The sequence below is a fragment of the Chiloscyllium punctatum genome, chromosome 29 (assembly GCF_047496795.1).
Source record: "Chiloscyllium punctatum isolate Juve2018m chromosome 29, sChiPun1.3, whole genome shotgun sequence".
In the NCBI taxonomy this organism is placed as follows: domain Eukaryota; kingdom Metazoa; phylum Chordata; class Chondrichthyes; order Orectolobiformes; family Hemiscylliidae; genus Chiloscyllium; species Chiloscyllium punctatum.
The window spans coordinates 80,798,476-80,820,734 of NC_092767.1; the positions used below are offsets into that span (position 1 = coordinate 80,798,476).

A 22,259-nucleotide genomic window follows, 5' to 3' on the forward strand; every position below is an offset into this window, starting at 1 on the left:
GCTCCCCCCACTGACACCTCAGTCACCTGCCCTGCCTTATTTCCCAAGAGTAGGTCAGGTTTTGCACCTTCTCTAGTAGGTACATCCACATACTGAATCAGAAGATTTTCTTGCGCGCACTTAACAAATTCCTCTCCATCTAAACCTTTAACACTATGGCAGTCCCAGTCAATGTTTGGAAAGTTAAAATTTCCTACCATAACTACCCTATTATTTTTACAGATAACTGAGGTCTCCTTACAAATTTGTTTCTCAACTTCCCGCTGACTATTAGGGGGTCTACAGTACAATCCTATTAAGGTGGTCATCCCTTTCTTATTTCTCAGTTCCACCCAAATAACTTCCCTGGATGTATTCCCAGGAATGTTCTTCCTAAGTACAGCCATAATGTTATCCCTAATCAAAAATGCCGCTCCCCCTCCTCCCTTGCTTCCTTTTCTATTCTTCCTATCGTGTCTACTCTGGAGCATTAAGCTGCCAGTCCTGTCCATCCCTGAGCTACGTCTCTGTAGGTGCAATGACATTCCCAATCTCAATGTTCCTAACCATGCCCTGAGTTCATCTGCCTTCCCTATTGGGCCTCTTGCATTGAAATAAATGTAGTTTAATTTATCAGATTGAGTATTGCTCTCTGCTTTGTCCCTGTCTGTCCTGACTGTTCAACTCGCTCCCTTTCCCAACTGTACCAGTCTCAGATTGATCTCTTTCCTCACTCTCTCCTGGGTCCCACCTCTCCAATTTCTCACCCCCCACCCCCCACCAAACCCCCCAACACCCACCCACCTCCACCCCGTGCCATCTTACTAGTTTAAATCCTCCTGAGCAGCTGTAGCAATCTCCCTGCCAGTATATTAGTCCCCTTCCAATACAAGTGCAATGCGTCCTTCTTATACAGGTCACTTCTGCACCAGAAGAGATTCCAATAACACAAAAATGTGAATCTTTCTCCCCTGCTCTAGCTCCTCAGCCACGTATTCATCTGTTCTGTCCTTCTATTCCTACCCTCACTAGCTTGTGGCATCAGGAGTAATCTAGATATTCTAACCCTCGACAACGTCCTTTTTAAATTCTTGCCTAACTTCCTATATTCTCTCCTCAGAATCTCATCCTTTTCCCTTCCTATGTCATTCATTCCAACATGTACAATGACCTCCTGCTGGTTCCTTTCCTCTTTGAGAACATAAGACATAGGAGTGAAAGTAAGGCCATTCAGCCCACTCTGTCACTTACCCGCACCCTTTAGATTAGATACAATGTGGAAACAAGCCCTTCGGCCCAACAAATCCAACAACACTAACCCACCGAAGCACAAACCACCCAGACCCCATTCTCCTACACTTACCCCTTCACCTAACACTATGGGCGATTCAGCTCGGCCAATTTACCTAACCTGCACATTTTTGGACTGTGGGAGGAAACCGGAGCACCCGGAGGAAACCCACACAGACACGGGGAGAATGTGCAAACTCCACACAGTCAGTCGCCTGAGGCGGGAATTGAACCCAGGTCTCTGGCGCTGTGAGGCAGCAGAGCTAACCACTGTGCCACCGTGCAGCCCTTGTGAGATCAAGAGTTTATCAATCTCTGCCTTGAAGACGTTCAATGTCCCGGCCTCCATTGTGCTCCAAGGCAATGAATTTGACAGGTCCACCACACTCTGGCTGAAGAAATGTCTCCTCATTTTTTTTAGATTAGATTCCCTACAGTATGGAAACACATCCTTCGGCCCAACAAGTCCACACCAACCCTCCGAAGAATAACCCACCCAGACCCATTTCCCTACCCTATATTTACCCCTGACTAATGCAATTAACATTATGGGCAATTTAACATGGCCGATTCACCTGACCTGCACATCTTTTGGATTGTGGGAGGAAACCGGAGCACCCAGAAGAAACTCACGCAGATGTGGGGAGAATGTGCAACTCCACACAGATAGTCACTCAAGGCTGTAATCAAACCCGGGTCCCTGGTGCTGTGAGGCAGCAGTGCTAACCACTGAGCCACCATGCTCCCCTCATTTCCGTTCTAAGTTGACCCCCTCCAATTCTAAGGCAGTGCCCACGGGTCCTAGTCTCCCCGCCTAATGGAAACATATTCCCAGTGTCCACCTTTTCTAAGCTATGTATTATCTTGTAAGTTTCTATTAGATCTCCCCTCAACCTCCTAAACTCTAATGAATACAATCCCAGGATCCTCAGCCGTTCATAGTATGTTAGACCTACCATTCCAGGGATCATCCGTGTGAATCTCTGCTGGACACGCTCCAGTGCCAGTATGTCCTTCCTGAGGTGTGGAGTCCAAACTTGGACACAGTATTCTAAATGGGGTCTAACTAGAGCTTTATAAAGTCTCAGTAGCACATCGCTGCTTTTATGTTCCAACCCTCTTGAGATAAATGACAACATTACATTTGCTTTCTTAACCACGGACTCAACCTGCATGTTTACCTTTAAAGAATCCTGGGCTAGCACTCCCAGATCCCTTTGTACTTCGGCTTTCTGAATTTTCTCATCATTTAGAAAATAGTCTTTTTTACAAAGTGCAAGACCTCGCATTTGCTCACATTGAATTTCATCAGCCATTTCCTGGAGTACTCTCCTAAACTGTCTAAATCTTTCTGCAGTCTCCCCACCTCCTCAGTACTACCTGCCTGTCCACCTAACTTCGTATCATCATCAAACTTCGCTAGAATGCCCCCAGTCCCTTCATCCAGATCATTAACATATAACGTGAACAGCTGTGGCTCAACACTGAACCCTGTGGGACACCACTTGTCATCAACTACCATTCCAAGAAAAGAATCTTTTATCCCAACTCTCTGCCTTCTGTCAGACAGCCAATCCTCAATTCATACCAGGAGCTCACCTCGAACACCATGGGCCATCACCTTACTCAACAGCCTTCCATGAGACACCTTATCAAAGACCTTTTGGAAGTCTCGATAGATAACATCCACTGGGTTTCCCTGGTCTTACCTACTTGTTACCTCTTCAAAGAATTCTAACAGGTTTGACAGGCACGACCTCCCTTTACCAAATCCATGCTGACTTGTTCTAATCCGATCCTGCACTTTCAAGAATTTAGAAATCTCACCCTTAACAATCAATTCTAGAATTTTACCTACAACTGTGGTTAGGCTAATCAGCCTATAATTTTCCACCTTTTGTCGTGATCCTTTCTTGTCAATCGGAGTTACAACAGTGATTTTCCAATCATCTGGGACTTCCCTGACTTCAGTGATTTTTGAAAGATTACGACCAATGCCTCCACTATTTCCTCAGCCATCTCCCTCAGAACTCTAGGATGTAACCCATCGAGGCCAGGAGATTTATCAATATTTAGACCTTTTAGCTTCTCTAGCACTTTCTCTTTTGTAATGGCTACCATCCTCAACTCTGCCCCCGACTCTCCTTAATTGTTGGGATATTACTTATGTCTTCCACTGTGAAGACTGACACAAAGTATTTATTAAGTTCTTCAGCTATTTCCGTATCTCCCATCACTCGCTTTTCAGCATTAATTTGGAGCGGCCCAATCTCGACTTTTGCCTGTCGTTTGTTTCTTATGTATTGAAAGAAACTTTTACTATCATTTCTAATATTACTGGCTAGCTTATCTTCATATTTGATCCTCTCCTTCCTTATTTCTCTCTTTGTTATCCTCTGTTTACTTTTGTAGCCTTCCCAATCTTCTGATTTCCCAATGCTCTTGGCCACTTTATAGGATTCTCTTTTCCTTTGATACATTTCCTGACTTCCTTTGTCAGCCATGGCTGTCTAATTCCTATCCCACCCCACCCCGAATAATTTTTCTTTTCTTTGGGATGAACCTCTGTACTGTCTCCTCAAAAACACCCAGAAACTCCTGCCATTGTTGCTCTACTGTCTTCCCCACTATGCTCTGCTTCCAGTCAATTTTTATCAGTTCCTCTCTCATGCCCTTGTAATTATCTTTATTTAACTGTAACACCATTTCATCCGATTTTGCCTTCTCTCAAACTACAGACTGAGCTCTACCATATTATGATTGCTGCCTCCTAAGTGTTCCCTTACTTTAAGGTCTTTTATAAAGTCTCGCTCGTTACATAGCACTAAGTGCAGAATAGCCTGCTGTCTTGTGGGCTCCATCACAAGCTGTTCCTAAAAGCCATCCTGTAAGCATTCCATGAATTCCCTTTCTTCGGAATCACTGGCAACATTATTCACCCAGTCCATTTGCATATTGAAGTCTCCCATGATCACCGTGACCTTACCTTTCTGACATGCCCTATCTATATTCCTGGTACATCTTGCGTCTCTGCTCCTGACCACTGCTGGGAGGTCTGTACATAGCTCCCATTATGGTTTTTTTGCCTTTGTGGTTCCTCAACTCCACCCACACAGACTCCACATCATCTGACCCTGCGTCATTCAGTGCTATAGATTTAATTTCATTCCTAACTAACAAGCCACCCCCCCCCCCACCCCCGCTGACCTCCCTGTCTTTTTGATAAGTTGTATGTTGTTGGATGTTTAACTGCCAGCCCTGAACCCCCTGCAACCACGTCTCTGTGATGCCTACCACATCATAATCATTCACAATGATTTGTGTCATTAATTCATCTACTTTATTACAAATACTACGAGCATTCAGGTACAGCTTCTTAATGCTAATTTTCTTACCCTCATGATTTCCAACATCCCTAGTAATATGTCCTAAGTTATCCTTCCTTTTTGCTTCATTCCAAGTCTGCCTTGAACTTAAACCTGCACACATGCTAACCGGCTGCTTATCTTTCTACTTGACTCCATACTCCCTGTTGCTTTCCCTTTCTCTTCCCCCGTTGACTCAGAAGTTTATAGTCCTAGTGACCATCCTATTTATCCTTTTTGTCAGAACACTGGTTCCAGATCAGTTCAGGTGGAGACCGTCTCATCGGTACAGATCACTCCGGTTCCAAACTGATGCCAATGTTCCATAAAATGGAATCCCTCTTTCCCATACCAATCTCTTGGCCACATGTTTACATCCCTAACTTTCTTATCCCTCTGCCAGTTAGCACATGGCTCAGGAAGTAATCCAGAGATATGTCCCTCGAGGATCTGTTCTTCAATTTCCTTCCTAGTGCTTGATACTCCCTAAACAGGTCCTCCTTCCTCGCCTTGCCTATGGTGTTAGTGCCAACGTGGACCACAACAACTGGATCTTCTCCCTCCTGCTCCAATATCCTTTCAAACATTCTGCACCCTCTCTGAGATATCCTTGATCCTGGCACCAGGGAGGCAACACACCATTCTGATGTCTCACTGTCGGCAGCAGAAATGTCTGTCTGTGCCTCTGACTAGAGAGTCCCCTATTACAATCGATTGTTTGGAACCTGACATACCCTTCGTTACATCAGAGCCAGTCTTGATACCAGAAACCTAGCTGTTCACGCTACATTTTCCTGAGAGTCATTATCTCCTATATTTTCCAAATGGGCCTACCTGTTTGAGATGGGACTAGTCAAAGAAGACTCCTGCATTCCCTACTTCCCTCTCCTACCTTTCCTGGGGATCACCATCTACTTGACTGTATCTTCAGTTTATCTCCCTTCCTATAACTGCCATCCATCACATCCTCTAGCTCTCGTAAATTCTTCATTGCCTCTAACTGTCACTCCAACCGATCTATGTGATTTGATCGGATCTGCAACCAAACACACTTCCTGCAGACATAATCATCAGTCACATGGAAACTCTCCCTCAACTCCCACATCCAACAGGAAAGGCACATCACTCTACTAAAGGCCATCTCTGCACCTTAACAATCTACAGACTCAGAAAATAGCATAGTCTTACTGCTCTAAAAATACTGCTCCAGGCTAACTTAGTATCTATGTTTTATATTTTCAGATAATCAAGACACAGATCTCAATAAAACATAAAATCGAGAAAAGAACTCACTCTTCTCACTACTGTAAATTTACAAAAAAGAAAACAGTAAGGTTACACTTTTAAAAAAGCCACTTAGCTGCTCCCCTGCTGTGAACTCTCCCACACAGATTTCTCCAAGGTCAGCTGTGAATCTTGCTGTTTGTTAATTTTTCTTAGACAACTTTGATGTCCAGAGATAGTTGAAACAAAGCAGCAGAACAGTCAGCTGTGCAGATGCATGGCAGGGTCAAACAGCAGTGCAGGTTTATTTCTCTATTTGATTCGCTCCTCATGTGGTCACAGCCTTTGTCTGTCTCCCTCCTTTTAAAAGTACCGTTGTTTTGATCATATTTTTTGCCCAACTTCCAAAACAATGCAACTGCTTACAAAACACTAATTACTGCTCCTAGAGTTTGAGGAAATCAGCTCCAACAGTGAAAAATGCCTCAAAAAAGGAGCAGTTCTTACAGCCACAATTTCTTCCCATCCTCCATGGGGTGGTATGGTGGTTCAGTGGGTAGCACTGTTGCCTCACAGCACCAAGTACCCACGTTCGATTCCAGCCACGAATGACTGTCAATGTGGAGTTTGCATGTTTTCCTTGTGTCTGTGTGGGTTTTCTCTGGGTTTTCCGGTTTCCTCCCACAATCCAAAAATGTGCAAGTTAGGTACTTTGGCCATGCTAACTTGCCCATGTGTTCAGGGGCGTGTAGGTTCGGTGCATTAGTCAAGGGTAAATATAGGGTAGGGGGAATGGGTCTGGGCCGGTTAGTCTTCGGAGGGGTCAGTGTGGACTTGAAGCGTCTGTTTCCACATTTTAGGGATTCTATGACGATTCTCTGATCTTCTCCACCTCCATCTTGGATTACCCAGAATTCATTGTACAGTTTCATTTCCTGATTGTAGTAATAACTTTGGATGGGGTTACACAGTGAGTGTCATTTACCTCGAATAAACACTGATCCTGAACATTTACACAGTGAATGATGCGTACACTGCTGAATAAGCACTGACGTTGCACAGTGCGAGACCCTGACTCTCTACAATTATACAGTGAGTGGCCCTGACCCTGTACAGTTACACAGTGAGTGACCCTGATCCTGTACAGTTACATAGTGAGTGACCCTGACCCTGCTGAATTAACACTGAATCTGTACAATTACACAGTGAGTGACCCTGATCCTGTACAGTTCTGCAGTGAGTGATCCTTACTCTGCTGAATTAACAGTGACCTTAACCCCCTTGAATAATCTCTGACCCTGTACAATTACATAGTGAGTGATCTTTACCCTGCTGAATAAGCACCAACTCTGTACAATTACACAGTGAGTGATCCTGATCGTATACAATTACACAGTGAGTGACCTTTACCCTGCTGAATAAGCACCAACTCTGTACAATTACACAGTGAGTGATCCTGATCGTGTACAATTACACAGTGAGTGACCCTGATCCTGTACAGCTACACAGTGAGTGACCCTTATCCTGCTGAATAAACACTGATTCTGTATAGTTCCACAGTGAGTGACCCTTACCCTACTGAATAAACACCGACCCTGTACAGCTACACAGTGAGTGACTCTGATCCTGTACAGCTACACAGTGAGTGACCCTTACCCTGCTGAATAAACTCTGACCCTGTACAATTACACAGTGAGTGACCCTGATCCTGTACAGCTACACAGTGAGTGACTCTGATCCTGTACAGCTACACAGTGAGTGACCCTTACCCTGCTGAATAAACTCTGACCTTGTACAATTACACAGTGAGTGACCCTGATCCTGTACAGCTACACAGTGAGTGACTCTGATCCTGTACAGCTACACAGTGAGTGACCCTTACCCTGCTGAATAAACTCTGACCTTGTACAATTACACAGTGAGTGACCCTGATCCTGTACAGCTACACAGTGAGTGACTCTGATCCTGTACAGCTACACAGTGAGTGACCCTTACCCTGCTGAATAAACTCTGACCTTGTACAATTACACAGTGAGTGACCCTGATCCTGTACAGCTACACAGTGAGTGACCCTTACCCTGCTGAATAAACTCTGACTTCTGTATAGTTCCACAGTGAGTGACCCTTACCCTGCTGAATAAACCCTGACCCTGTACAGTTACACAATGAGTGACCCTTACCCTGCTGAATAAATACTGACTCTATACAATTACAGTGAGTGACACTGATCCTGTACAGTTACATTGTGGGTGACCCTTACCCTGCTGAATAAACTCTGACCCTGTACAGTTACACAGTGAGTGACCCTGACCCTCTTGAATAAATTCTGATCCTGTACAGTTACACAGTGAGTGACCCTGACCCTCTTGAATAAATTCTGATCCTGTACAGTTACACAGTGAGTGACCCTTACCCTGCTGAATAAACTCTGACCTTGTACAATTACACAGTGAGTGACCCTGATCCTGTACAGCTACACAGTGAGTGACTCTGATCCTGTACAGCTACACAGTGAGTGACCCTTACCCTGCTGAATAAACTCTGACCTTGTACAATTACACAGTGAGTGACCCTGATCCTGTACAGCTACACAGTGAGTGACCCTTACCCTGCTGAATAAACTCTGACTTCTGTATAGTTCCACAGTGAGTGACCCTTACCCTGCTGAATAAACCCTGACCCTGTACAGTTACACAATGAGTGACCCTTACCCTGCTGAATAAACACTGACTCTATACAATTACAGTGAGTGACACTGATCCTGTACAGTTACATTGTGGGTGACCCTTACCCTGCTGAATAAACTCTGACCCTGTACAGTTACACAGTGAGTGACCCTGACCCTCTTGAATAAATTCTGATCCTGTACAGTTACACAGTGAGTGACCCTGACCCTCTTGAATAAATTCTGATCCTGTACAGTTACACAGTGAGTGACTTTTACCCTGCTGAATAAACCCTGACCCTGTACAGTAACCCTTACCCTGCTGACTAAACACTGACTCTGTACAGTTACACAGTGAGTGACCTTGACCCTGCTGAATAAACTCTGACCCTGTACAATTACACAGTGACCTTGACCCTGTGCAGTTCCACAGTGAGTGACCCTGATCCTGTACAGTTACATAGTGAGTGACTCTGACCCTGCTGAATAAACTCTGACCCTGTACAATTACACAGTGACCTTGACCCTGTGCAGTTCCACAGTGAGTGACCCTGATTCTGTACAGTTATACAGCGAATGATCTTTACCCTGCTGAATAAACTCTGAGCCTGTACAGTTCCACAGTGAGTGATCCTGACCCTGCTGAATAAACTCTGATTCTGTACAGCTACGTAGTGAGTGACCTTTACCGTGCTGAGTAAAGTGTTACTGAGTTTGCCGTAATCCTTTAACTGTCTGTTCATTTGGTTCCCTTGCTCACAGATGCTGATGAATGTTCGTTGTTTGGGTCTGAGGTCTGTAAGAATGGCGTCTGTGTGAACACAGTTCCTGGTTATTCCTGTTACTGTCCAACCGGCTATTATTATCACTCCATCCGGCTGGAGTGCATTGGTGAGTGTTGGTTTAAGGATGCAGGAAGCAGTTTGGTGTCCAAGAGAGGACTAGAGCTGAGTGTCGGGGAGAGGAAAGATAGACAGACGTCAGGAGAGACATGGCATGTAGGATGTCTGTCTTCCAGCTTATGATCTATGCCCTGGTCCTTGATTCTGACCAATGTGTACTTCCCCTGCAAGCAAACCAACCACTCAAATTGTATTTCCCTGCTTCTCTTCAAATTGTATTTCCCCATTTCTTCTCTATTGCACAATTGCTTTTCCCAAATTGTCTTATTCAAAAAGAGTTTCCTGATTTGTGAAAATTTGTGCCTCAGGACCTTCACTAACCATAAATTTGAGGAGTTGTTGGCCAGACAGTTTGAGAATTCCATGGATCATCGTTGATTGACCTGACCCCGTGCCATCATAAATTTGAAGAGCCAGCCACACAGCATCTTGTGATTGTCCTGATGCCAATCCATGTTCCCTCAGTGATTTGGGTACAGGGTGTGGTGCTGGAATGAGAGGAGGGGATGGTGGGTGGGGAGGGGGTGTTGAAGTAGAATTTGGAGTTGCAGTCACTTGACTGAAAGACAGACAGAGTGTGTTACTGAGAAGCCAATTGGCTCTGTGCTGGACTGTATTCCCCCAAGTCTTGTAGCTCAGAAGTGTACCTACACAGAATGGGGAAGCAGCTTCTCCTACAGCTTGTCCTAGATTCAACGTGCCTGTCTCCCCTGTACCCTGACAGATAATGATGAGTGTGAGGAAGAGACAGCCTGTGATAACGGCGAATGTGTGAACACAATTGGATCCTATTACTGTTCATGTCAACCTCCTCTCATTCTCGATGTGACACTTCGGCGGTGCATCTCAAACAGCAGTGAGCAGTTTGGTAAGTGGCCAAATTTGCACTGGTGTTAGCCTATGTATGGGAGACAGAAACATCAGGGATTCCACCCTGAATACAGTCCTATTCATCTGGGGGCTGGCACAGGACTCCCTTGATCCGATGCTGATACTGAAACCCCTTGATCTGGATATCAGTTCGGAGCATCATTGATCCAAATGCTGATAATGAACCCTCTCGATCTGTCCCTGAACCAGATGCTCGTTATGATTCCCCAGATACTGTAGACTATGATCCCTCTCCCTCATCAAGGTAGAAGGGGCAGGATTGGGGCTCCATTCCCTGGAACTCAACCTCCAAGATCCCCCCCACGCCCCCACCTCCTGGGTTTGAGGACGATGGACTCCCAACATCATGCCCATCAAAGCCTCCGAGTGGCACTGGGTCATTGTGGGAGTGGGGTTCTGTGATTGTAATCAGGGAGGTTTGAGACTGGAATCACAGCTGGATCAGTCTGAAGGACACAGGGGTCACTTACTGCAGATTGAAATTCCCAGATTCCATAAATCCCATGTGGTGGTTTGGAACTTGGGCTCACAGATTCACAGACCAGATCACTGAGCACAATCCACAAGGGAACAGCAAATTAGATTCATGCTTTACAATTTTAATTGTTCTGTTCTGTCCTTCTGACCATTCTTCCTCGCCCCCTCCCCAACTCCCTTGAACCCCCACTCCCTCATGGCACTCACTCCCTTACCCTCCCCTCCCCCTCCCTCATATCCACCTTCTCTCACTCTTCCTCTTCTACCCCTCTGACTCTCTTCTCTCTCCCTCCCACGCCCCCTTTCCTCCCCCACTCCTCCTTTTACCTCCCTCTCCCCTTTCCTCCCCACTCCCCTTTTTCCATCGCTCTCCTTCTTTCCTCTCCCTCTCCCCCTTTCCTCCCCTACTCTCCCTTTCCTCCCCCTTTCCTCTCCCACTCCCCCTTTCCTCCCCTACTCCCCCTTTCCTCCCCCACTCCCCCTTTCCTCTCCCAATCCCCCTTCCCCCCCCACTCCCCCTTTCCTCCCCCACTCCCACTTTCCTCTCCCACTCCCCCTTTCCTCCCCTACTCCCCCTTTCCTCCCCTACTCCCCCTTTCCTCCCCTACTCCCCCTTTCCTCTCCTACTCCCCCTTTCCTCTCCCATTCCCCCTTTCCTCCCCCACTCCCCCTTTCCTCCCCTACTCCCCCTTTCCTCTCCCACTACCCCTTTCCTCCCCTCTCCCCCTTTCCTCCCCTATTCCCCCTTTCCTCCCCTATTCCCCCTTTCCTCTCCTACTCCCCCTTTCCTCCCCTACTCCCCCTTTCCTCTCCTACTCCCCCTTTCCTCTCCCATTCCCCCTTTCCTCCCCCACTCCCCCTTTCCTCTCCTACTCCCCCTTTCCTCTCCCACTACCCCTTTCCTCCCCTCTCCCCCTTTCCTCCCCTATTCCCCCTTTCCTCTCCTACTCCCCCTTTCCTCCCCTACTCCCCCTTTCCTCTCCCAATCCCCCTTACCCCCCCACTCCCCCTTTCCTCCCCCACTCCCACTTTCCTCTCCTACTCCCCCTATCCTCCCCTACTCCCCCTTTTCTCTCCCACTCCTCCTTTCTTCCCCCACTCCCCCTTTCCTCTCCCACTCCCCCTTTCCTCCCCCACTCCCCCTTTCCTCTCCCTCTCCCCCTTTCCTCTCCTACTCCCCCTTTCCTCTCCCATTCCCCCTTTCCTCCCCCACTCCCCCTTTCCTCCCCTACTCCCCCTTTCCTCCCCTACTCCCCCTTTCCTCTTCTACTCCCCCTTTCCTCCCCTACTCCCCCTTTTCTCTCCCACTCCTCCTTTCTTTCCCCACTTCCCCTTTCCTCTCCTACTCCCCCTTTCCTCTCCCATTCTCCCTTTCCTCTCCCACTCCCCCTTTTCCTCTCCCACTCCCCCTTTCCTCCCCCACTCCCCCTTTCCGACCCTACTCCCTCTTTCCTCTCCCACTCCCCCTTTCCTCCCCTACTCCCCCTTTCCTCCCCTACTCCCCCTTTCCTCTCCCACTCCCCCTTTCCTCCCTTTCCTCCCCCACTCCCCCTTTCCTCTCCCAATCCCCCTTCCCCCCCCACTCCCCCTTTCCTCCCCCACTCCCACTTTCCTCTCCCACTCCCACTTTCCTACCCTACTCCCCCTTTCCTCCCCTACTCCCCCTTTCCTCCCCCACTCCCCCTTTCCTCCCCTACTCCCCCTTTCCTCTCCCACTCCCCCTTTCCTCCCCCACTCCCCCTTTCCTCTCCCAATCCCCCTTCCCCCCCCCACTCCCCCTTTCCTCCCCCACTCCCACTTTCCTCTCCCACTCCCACTTTCCTCCCCTACTCCCCCTTTCCTCTCCTACTCCCCCTTTCCTCTCCTACTCCCCCTTTCCTCTCCCATTCCCCCTTTCCTCCCCCACTCCCCCTTTCCTCCCCTATTCCCCCTTTCCTCTCCTACTCCCCCTTTCCTCCCCTATTCCCCCTTTCCTCTCCTACTCCCCCTTTCCTCCCCTACTCCCCCTTTCCTCTCCTACTCCCCCTTTCCTCTCCCATTCCCCCTTTCCTCTCCTACTCCCCCTTTCCTCTCCTACTCCCCCTTTCCTCTCCCACTACCCCTTTCCTCCCCTCTCCCCCTTTCCTCCCCTATTCCCCCTTTCCTCTCCTACTCCCCCTTTCCTCCCCTACTCCCCCTTTCCTCTCCCAATCCCCCTTTCCTCCCCCACTCCCCCTTTCCTCCCCCACTCCCACTTTCCTCTCCTACTCCCCCTATCCTCCCCTACTCCCCCTTTTCTCTCCCACTCCCCCTTTCCTCCCCCACTCCCCCTTTCCTCTCCCTCTCCCCCTTTCCTCTCCTACTCCCCCTTTCCTCTCCCATTCCCCCTTTCCTCCCCCACTCCCCCTTTCCTCCCCTACTCCCCCTTTCCTCCCCTACTCCCCCTTTCCTCCCCTACTCCCCCTTTCCTCTTCTACTCCCCCTTTCCTCCCCTACTCCCCCTTTTCTCTTCCACTCCTCCTTTCTTTCCCCACTTCCCCTTTCCTCTCCTACTCCCCCTTTCCTCTCCCATTCTCCCTTTCCTCTCCCACTCCCCCTTTTCCTCTCCCACTCCCCCTTTCCTCCCCCACTCCCCCTTTCCTCTCTCCCCCTTTCCTCTCCCTCTCCCCCTTTCCTCTCCCTCTCCCCCTTTCCTCTCCTACTCCCCCTTTCCTCTCCCATTCCCCCTTTCCTCCCCCACTCCCCCTTTCCTCTCCCACTACCCCTTTCCTCCCCCACTCCCCCTTTCCGCTCCCATTCCCCCTTTCCTCCCCCACTCCCCCTTTCCTCTCCCACTACCCCTTTCCTCCCCTCTCCCCCTTTCCTCCCCATTCCCCCTTTCCTCCCCTACTCCCCCTTTCCTCCCCCACTCCCACTTTCCTCCCCTACTCCCCCTTTCCTCTCCCAATCCCCCTTTTCTCTCCCACTCCTGCTTTCTTCCCCCACTCCCCCTTTCCTCTCCCACTCCCCCTTTCCTCTCCCACTCCCCCTTTCCTCTCCCACTCCCCCTTTCCTCCCCCACTCCCCCTTTCCTCTCCCTCTCCCCCTTTCCTCTCCTACTCCCCCTTTCCTCTCCCATTCCCCCTTTCCTCCCCCACTCCCCCTTTCCTCTCCTACTCCCCCTTTCCTCCCCTACTCCCCCTTTCCTCTCCCAATCCCCCTTTCCTCCCCTACTCCCCCTTTCCTCTCCCACTCCCCCTTTCCTCCCCCACTCCCCCTTTCCTCCCCCACTCCCCCTTTCCTCTCCCTCTCCCCCTTTCCTCCCCTACTCCCCCTTTCCTCTCCCATTCCCCCTTTCCTCCCCCACTCCCCCTTTCCTCTCCTACTCCCCCTTTCCTCCCCTACTCCCCCTTTCCTCTCCCAATCCCCCTTTCCTCCCCTACTCCCCCTTTCCTCCCCTACTCCCCCTTTCCTCTCCCACTCCCCCTTTCCTCCCCTACTCCCCCTTTTCTCTACCACTCCTCCTTTCTTCCCCCACTCCCCCTTTCCTCTCCTACTCCCCCTTTCCTCTCCTACTCCTCCTTTCCTCTCCCATTCTCTCTTTCCTCTCCCACTCCCCCTTTTCCTCTCCCACTCACCCTTTCCTCCCCCACTTCCTCTTTCCTCCCCCACTCCCCCTTTCCTCTCCCTCTCCCCCTTTCCTCTCCCACTCCCCCTTTCCTCTCCCACTCCCCCTTTCCTACTCTACTCCCCCTTTCCTACTCTACTCCCCCTTTCCTCTCCCACTCCCCCTTTCCTCTCCCACTCCCCCTTTCCTCTCCCACTCCCCCTTTCCTACTCTACTCCCCCTTTCCTCTCCCTCTCCCCCTTTCGTCTCCCTCTCCCCCTTTCCTCCCAACTCCCCCTTTTCCCTCCCTCTTAACCCCCTTTCCCACCACACCCTTTCCTCTCCCTCTTTCACTACCTCTCCCTCATCTTCTCTCCTTCTCCCTCTACCTCCCTCCCCCTTGTCCCTCCCATCCCTCCACCCTCACAGATGTGCACATGGCTCTCTGTTGGCAGGAGGTGACTGTTAACCTGTTGTGTAAGCGACCTTTCCTGGAGAGACAGACCACATACACAGAATGTTGTTGCCGCTATGGAGAAGCCTGGGGAATGGACTGCGCCCTCTGCCCTGACAGGAACTCAGGTAACTCTGACCCCTGACCCTGACCCCGACTATGGACATGTGTCCTATGACCCTAGCAAAGTGAGGGTCAGCTTTTGGAGAGGATGAGATGCCTGAATGTGAGAATGATGAATGATTGAGTTTCGGACACTAAACTCTCTCTCTCTCTCTCTCTCCACAGAGTATCACAATGAGTTGTGTAATTACCTGAGTGTACCTCTGAGTGAAGATGAGGGCTTTTCTCAAGGGCTGGAATATGAAAACTATGAGCTGCCAATTGGGCCTGAATTCCCTCCAGATTCCCTCAGTCGTTATCGCCCACGAGAGTATGTCCCCATTCCACCCCAGATTGGAGATGGGAGCGATTACAGACTTCCAAACCGTGAGCCGTTCCTGCCACGGGATTCCCTGCCTAGGCGCCCACCGTACGACTCCCGCCAGCTGCGCTCTGGGACGGCCTACAGGGGGCAGAGCTCATCCAGCCGACGTCGCTACCAGCCCCGAAGCAGGCAGTTGGGACAGGGCTACAACACCCGAAGCATCCACACAAGTGTCACTGACTCAGAGTCTGCCCAGCCCTGGCATCACTACCAGCCCCGGGAACCTGTCCAAGCTGCTCCAGAATTCCAGTCTCCCAACCTCCCTCTCCTTGTCAGCAGCAATGAAGAATATGACAGTAAGTAATGTCTCCAGTCACTGACACTGACCTATATGCACGCTCCCTCACCTCATCTCTCCTTAAATATTTTCACGTACCTCATTTCTGCAACTAAACACTACTAGTCCCCACTCCACTCCTCTATCTCCTTCTCAATCCCTTCATCTCCCCTCCATCCACCCTCAATCCCCTTTCAGTCTCACTCCCCCCCAATACCCTCCTCATTCCCATTACTCTCCCCCACCCTCACCCCATTTCTTGCCCTCCTTTCCTTTTACCACTGCCTTGTCCTCCTCTCAGTCTCTCCTCTGCCATTGGACACAATCTCATGCTTATCCCTGGGTCAGGATTTTTCACAATGTGTTCAGACTATCACAGTCCGACCACTTACAGTTTGTATTTCTGTGGTAAGCTCTTTGCTTCCAGCTGCAGCCGGCACTGAGCTGGATGAAGGTTCAGGAAATTCACGTCATTGACAAACGCAGGACAGCTTTAATAATTTACTGAAATTAAATAAGGAACTGTGGAAACCAGATAATAATGTACACACTAACGTTGTCCATCTTGATTCTCAGACCAGTTCCAGCGTTATGAGGGTCTGCAAGCTGAGGAATGTGGGATCCTGACTGGCTGTGTGAATGGGAAATGTATCCGTGTCCCTGAAGGGTTCACCTGTCATTGTGATGATGGTTATCAACTCGACATGACCAAAATGGCGTGTGTCGGTATGAGCTCCGGGGCCTGTGTCTGGTGGGGGAATATGGGCCCAACACGGGGTGGAGGTATAATGGGCACACTGTGAGCATTATAGTCCTGGATACAGTAGGGAGATTATGGTCCCTGGGTACTGTGGGTTGGGATATGGGCCCCAGGTGCACTGGAGAGGATATGGACATGGGGTAGGGTGGTTGTGGGCAGATATAAGCACAGGTACCATGGAAGGGATATGGTCCTGGGTATACTGGGGGGGTTATGGACACAGGGTACAGAAAGAAACGTGAGACTTAGCGATTTTTGAGAAGAATTGTAGCTCAGGTTGATGATATGGATGTATGTTAACTCACTGAGCTTGAAAGTTTGTTTTCAGATGGTTCGTCACCATGACTAGGTAACATCATCAGTGAGTCTCCAGTGAAGCGCTGGTGGTGTGTCCCACCTTTCTATTTATAGGTCTTGGTTCCTTAAGGTGGGTGATATCATTTTTGGTTCCTGTTTTCAAGGGAAGGTAGATAGAATCTAAGTCGATGTGTTTATTGATGGAGTTCTGGTTAGAATGCCATGTCTTTAAGAATTCTCCTGCATGTCTTTGTTTCACCTGTCCCAGGATGTGTGTGTTGTCTCAGAGAAAGTGTCCTTCTTTGTCTGTATTAATAGAAACTAGTTAAAGTGCGTCATGTCTTTTGGTAACTTGTTGGTGTTCATGTGTCCTGGTGGCAAGTTTCCTGCTAGTTTGTATGTTTCTTCTTTTTTACAGTTCTTGTAAGTTATTTTGTAAATTACATTAGTTTTGCTGGCAGGTATCTAATGGATCCTACAGGTTCATTAGTCACTGTTGAAGTGTGTTAGTAGGTTTGTGGGCTACCATGATGCCAAGGTGTCTGAGTAGTCTGGAAGTCATTTCTCATATGTCTTTGATGTAGATTATATTGGACAAACTAGCAGGAAACTTCCCAACAGGATACATGAACACCACCTGACCACCAAAAGACACAACTTACTATCACTAGCTTCCATAAATACAGACAAAGAAGGACACTACTTTGACTGGGACAACACATACATAGAACAAAGAACAAAGAAAATTTACAGCCCAGGAATAGGCCCTTCAGCCCTCCAAGTCTGAGCTAATCCAAATGTACTGTCTAAACCTGTTGGTCAATTCCTAAGCATCTGTATCCCTCTGCTCCCCACCTACTCATGCATCTGTCAAGGTGCCTCTACCACCTCTGCTGGCAACGCGTTCCAGATGCCCACCACCCTCTGTGTGAAGTACTTGCCGCGTGTATCCCCCTTAAACTTTCCACCTCTCACTGTGAAAGCATGACCTGGGGATTTGTCCACCTTAATAACCTCTAGCCTACCTGACACATCTTCCCTACTTATGCCAACATGATCCAGACTAATTAAACTTCTATCTATAATCTCAAGATTCATCATGTCTCTCTCCTCAGTGAACACTGATGCAAGGTAATCATTCAGAATCTCACCCATTCTCTCAGGTTCAGCACACAGCCTTCCTTCATTACCTTTTAGTAGACCAATCCTTTCTCTAGTTACCCGCTTGCTCCTTATATATGAATAAAAGGCTTTGGGATTCTCCTTAATTCTGCTTGCTAAAGCTATTTCATGACCCCTTTTAGCCCGCTTGATTCCTTGTTTAAGACTTGTCCTACTCTTCCGATATTCCTCCAGGGCCCGTTTTATTCTTAGCTGCCTAGATCTTATGTACACTTCCCTTTTCCTCTTGGCTTCCATGGTTCACATGCCTATCCTGCACTATCTTTAACCTATCTTTGAAAGCCTTCCACATCTCAAATGTGGACTTCCCTTCAAATAGCTGTGTTCAATCCACATTTCCCAGCTCTTCCCTAATTTTGATATAACATACATTCTAGGACAGGCAAAAAAAGACACAGATGAGAAGTCCTAGAGGCATGGCATTCTAACCAGATTTAGACCCCATCTACCTTCCATTAAAAAAAATGGAAATTACATCCCCCACTTTAAGAAACCAAGACCTATAATTAGAGAAGCGGGATATACCTCCAGCGCTTCACCCGGAGACTCTCACTGATGATGTTACCTGGTCATGGTGACGAAACGTCTGAAAACAAACCTTCCAGGTCAGCAAGCTAACTTACATCCAGAAATGTGAGAGTGTTGACACTGGGGGAGGGGGTCTATTGGAATGAGTAAGGGGCAGAAATCTTATTCAGGATGGGGGCTGATGTGGTACTGGGTTGTGACATTGGGGGAGGCAAGGTAAATTTGAGGCATGGGTTTGGTATAGTTATAGAGACTGTGAGGACAGGAATGCCTGATCTAGAGGAGTGAGGCGGAGGAGACAGTTCAGAGCCAGATTCACATGGAATATTCCCTCGCTCTGGCACAGAACCAACAAGGGACTGGATTCTCCCCCTCCCTTCAACAACATTCCCTGCTAGCCACTGAGCCAGTGTGTGGGGTGGTCTGGGGTGGGGCATCTGGGTGGGGTTAGAGGTGTGGTCTGTGGGGTTTGTAGGTAGGGGCTGTCTGGGATGTGTGGTCTAGAATGGCTGTGTGGTGAGGTGTTGCAGTGGGGTGGAGTGGGTGGCTTGTGTGGGGAGTGTTGGCTGGGTGGTCTGGGAGGGTTGTTGGGGGAGGTGTCTTGGATGGGGAGGGTGCATTTCGAATGCTGTATTTCCTGTGTTTCCCTTGCTCCAGACTAAAACTTTGTCTATCGGTCATAGATATAAACGAATGTGATGAGGTGGATGACCCGAAGACACTGTGTAGAAATGCGAAGTGTGCAAACACCGATGGTTCTTACCGCTGTATCTGCTTACGGGGTTACGTGTTGTCACGGCAACCCAACTACTGTGTCCCAGTGGAGCGGAGAGCATGAGGAGAGCAGGCCTGTGAAACCAAAGATTCAGACTAGCAATCAATTCCATGTTTATCAGACAAGGGGAGTGTTGTAGAATAAGAGGGTGGAAGGTATTTATTTAATTGCTATTTAATTGATATTGGACAACACCAGGGAAGGAATGTAATAAATGCCCAGCCCCATGAAATTTGATGGACATCCCTGAAATTGTGCCATTCAGGCTCTCTTCCCAAATCTTTAAGCAGGATCTGTTGAGCTTCAATCAAATGGTTGGAAGATTCAGTCCCATTCCCTCACGTAGTGAGGAATTTGGGATGACTTTCTCAATCACAAAAGCACATATTTCTAAAGCTCCAGGTGTCATTTGAAATACCTACTAGTCTGATTTTATAAAATGTTGCCAGTCACTGTGTTGCCTTATCCCTGAGAAGATCCTACCCCTCAGAATAATAATTTTTCTGACTGAGTAACTGTAAAATTTAACAGGGAGATAAACCGAAAGAACCCCACCTGCAAATCTCCTTCCCTCCTGTGCTGTCCTGCTGTACCCAGCACCACAACAATCCTTCACTCTGCCTCTCATTCACTCTGAGACAGTGAAGGTGATAAGCTAATCAGCAGTGAAAGGCGCACCATGATGAATGACCCAATAGGCCGTGGTGTACACTGGATGGTGATGAGGTGTGGGAGACTGCACTGATTTCCTCCTTCTAGCCCAAGGGATGTTAAACATCCAACAGCATCAGGTCGTGCAAAGTAAGCATCAGGTAGAAACGTGATTTGGCAGTAGTTCATCAGCCTCTCACAGAGAGATCACTGAAACACTGGTCTTGCAGAGATGGTAAAGTTTGCCATAATCTGATTGGCTTTTGAGATTAATCCTCGTTAAAATAACCTGACCTGACATTTCCCCCAGTTCTAATCACTGAGAATGGATCCTGGAACTTGATTCAAAAGTGTGAACATCTCTATGCTCTTTTGACACCTTTTTTTTAAATCCCACCTGCTTCTAATCACACTCTCTCTCTGACTCAGTGCTCATCTTCCTATGATGTGTAATGGGGCAGCTTCTACAAAACAGCATGATGTTGTAAAATGATACCATTCCTTGTCCCTCCAATCCATATTGAGTCCATCTTGAGATTCTGACCAATTAAGCTTGCTCCTTCCTGACCTTCTGCTTCTTCATCTTCTTTTCTCCTCTTTTCAAACAGTGAATCTAGACGTTAGATCTTGCATTTTCACCTTGGCTTCTCAAAGCAAGTCAATTTGCAAAGATGAATGGGGGTCAGGATTTCCATAATGAACCATGGGTCCAACAGTTAAATACATGACCTTGCCTCAGAGGCTGCTGAACTTTCATCAGCCAACTTCCCTCTGTTTCCCCTATTCAAAGATGACCATATATTTATACCACCACAACCAATCCTAAACTTAATATTATCACTTTTATCTAACTAGCAGACCAGAATAAGGAACAAAGTGATGACTTTCCAGATGGGTAATCTCATCATTAATCCCTGTGTAAAACAGCATCAAATAAATCAGCAGCATTGAGACAAACCTATCTCTCTCTTGCCCACCCACAGTCCCTATTCCCTAATCGTGGCTCGATCTGTTAGAATGCTGTTCTTGTCCTTGGCACTCATATTGTTCCTGCAGGAAAGATAATTTACATTTCTTTCGTAACATTCTCTGTGCTGAGCTCAAAACATTGGGAGCCAAACCGGTTTTTGGAAAGGATTCCAGAAATAATGTTCCCAACAAAATCCAGAAAGAGTAAAACTGAGACGATAGTTTTCAATATGAAAGGGGGTGTGGGGGTGTTTCTCCATGTTTGCTTTCCACAATCTGTGCTGGTCAGGCTCTTTATGCGATCGATGAACTTGGTCTCACACTGTGCCTTGTCCACATTTTGCCACAATTTAGAATAGCTGAGATATTGTTGGGCAGCTCATCAAATATCCCACAAGCTTTGCCACTTGTGATTGTGGTACTGATATTCTTGTACTTTTGCTATAAAGCTACATATTTTCTACATGTTTATGAATAGTGAGGGCATTTTTTTACACTTTTGGTTTGTTGTACTGTTTCTCAATGTTTTTTTTAATCTGCTCACATTAAAAGCCAAAATAAAATATGTCCAAAATATTGCTTTAGTTTTTAATGAAGCTGAATTTGATCTGTTCGCATCACAAAGATCAAGGGAGATTTTTAACATTGGCAAGATGTTATTTTCCCATTTGATTTCAGGATGTAGACAGTACGAATTTATTATTCACGCCGAGTTACTGTGACAAGTTAATGGGCTTTCTGCTACTGCTTGTGGTTTCTGGCGAGTTGATTTACTCAGCCACTTGATGAGGAAATGGAGTGAAGTTATGGCCAGACTGGGTTGAGGCGGCAGATTTTGTAAGGACCGTGAGTGAAGTTAGTTGGAGTTTTAAACAACCAACAATGTTGGTGGTCACTTTGCTTTCTGCTGCCAATGAATAGATCCAGATTTATTGAAATAGTTTCACAATTCTCCCTTATCTCTTGGTTGGATGGTTGGTATTTTATGGGTTAACATTAGCTTCCACTCTGGATTCCAATCCAGTTTCTAACCCCCACACTTCCTGCAAGATGTTGTCTAGACTGCTTCAGACTCAGATCCTAACATTGGAACTAATACTCTTTAAGAACAGCGTTGCTGATTAACGATATTAGTTGAGTGGATCTTTGCTTGTGTTCATTTTCTGCCCTTCCTCGATTGAGTTTTTATTGCGATGTAAAGACCCAGGAAACATGTAGCATCCTTGTGGGGTTTAATCTGTTAACTTCAGGCCTAACAAACCCAGAAGTTTAACATTAACATTGTTTTCTCCCTCTCATGCTCAGTCAGAGACCAAGTAGATCTAAGCTAAGTTTTCTGATACATTTGTTCAGAAAAGGTTAATAGAATCGACTGAAATTGTGCTTGAAATGTGTTGTGCTCTTTGAGAAGCTTGTAATGGTAATCACACTCATCCTTTGGCAGTCAACCACAGATTTACACTGCTCCAGATCTCTTGGAAATCAAGACCCCAGAAAAGAGGTAGTTCAAAATGTGCAGAT

The 22,259-nt window shown here is 47.7% G+C and overlaps 1 protein-coding gene across 5 annotated transcripts in view; it reads left to right on the top strand.

Moving 5' to 3' along the window:
- The window catches only part of LOC140454655 (latent-transforming growth factor beta-binding protein 4-like), a 146,803-nt gene extending 125,489 nt beyond the window's left edge, over nt 1–21,314 (top strand). For all 5 annotated transcript variants that reach the window (XM_072549581.1, XM_072549582.1, XM_072549583.1 and 2 more), the window contains 6 exons: nt 9,286–9,414; nt 10,150–10,293; nt 14,788–14,940; nt 15,101–15,595; nt 16,153–16,302; nt 19,027–21,314. In XM_072549581.1, coding sequence (XP_072405682.1) covers nt 9,286–9,414; nt 10,150–10,293; nt 14,788–14,940; nt 15,101–15,595; nt 16,153–16,302; nt 19,027–19,181 — 1,226 coding nt within the window. In that variant the 3' untranslated portion in view covers nt 19,182–21,314. The remainder of the gene's footprint in view (nt 1–9,285; nt 9,415–10,149; nt 10,294–14,787; nt 14,941–15,100; nt 15,596–16,152; nt 16,303–19,026) is intronic.
- The last annotated feature ends 945 nt before the right edge of the window (nt 21,315–22,259 follow it).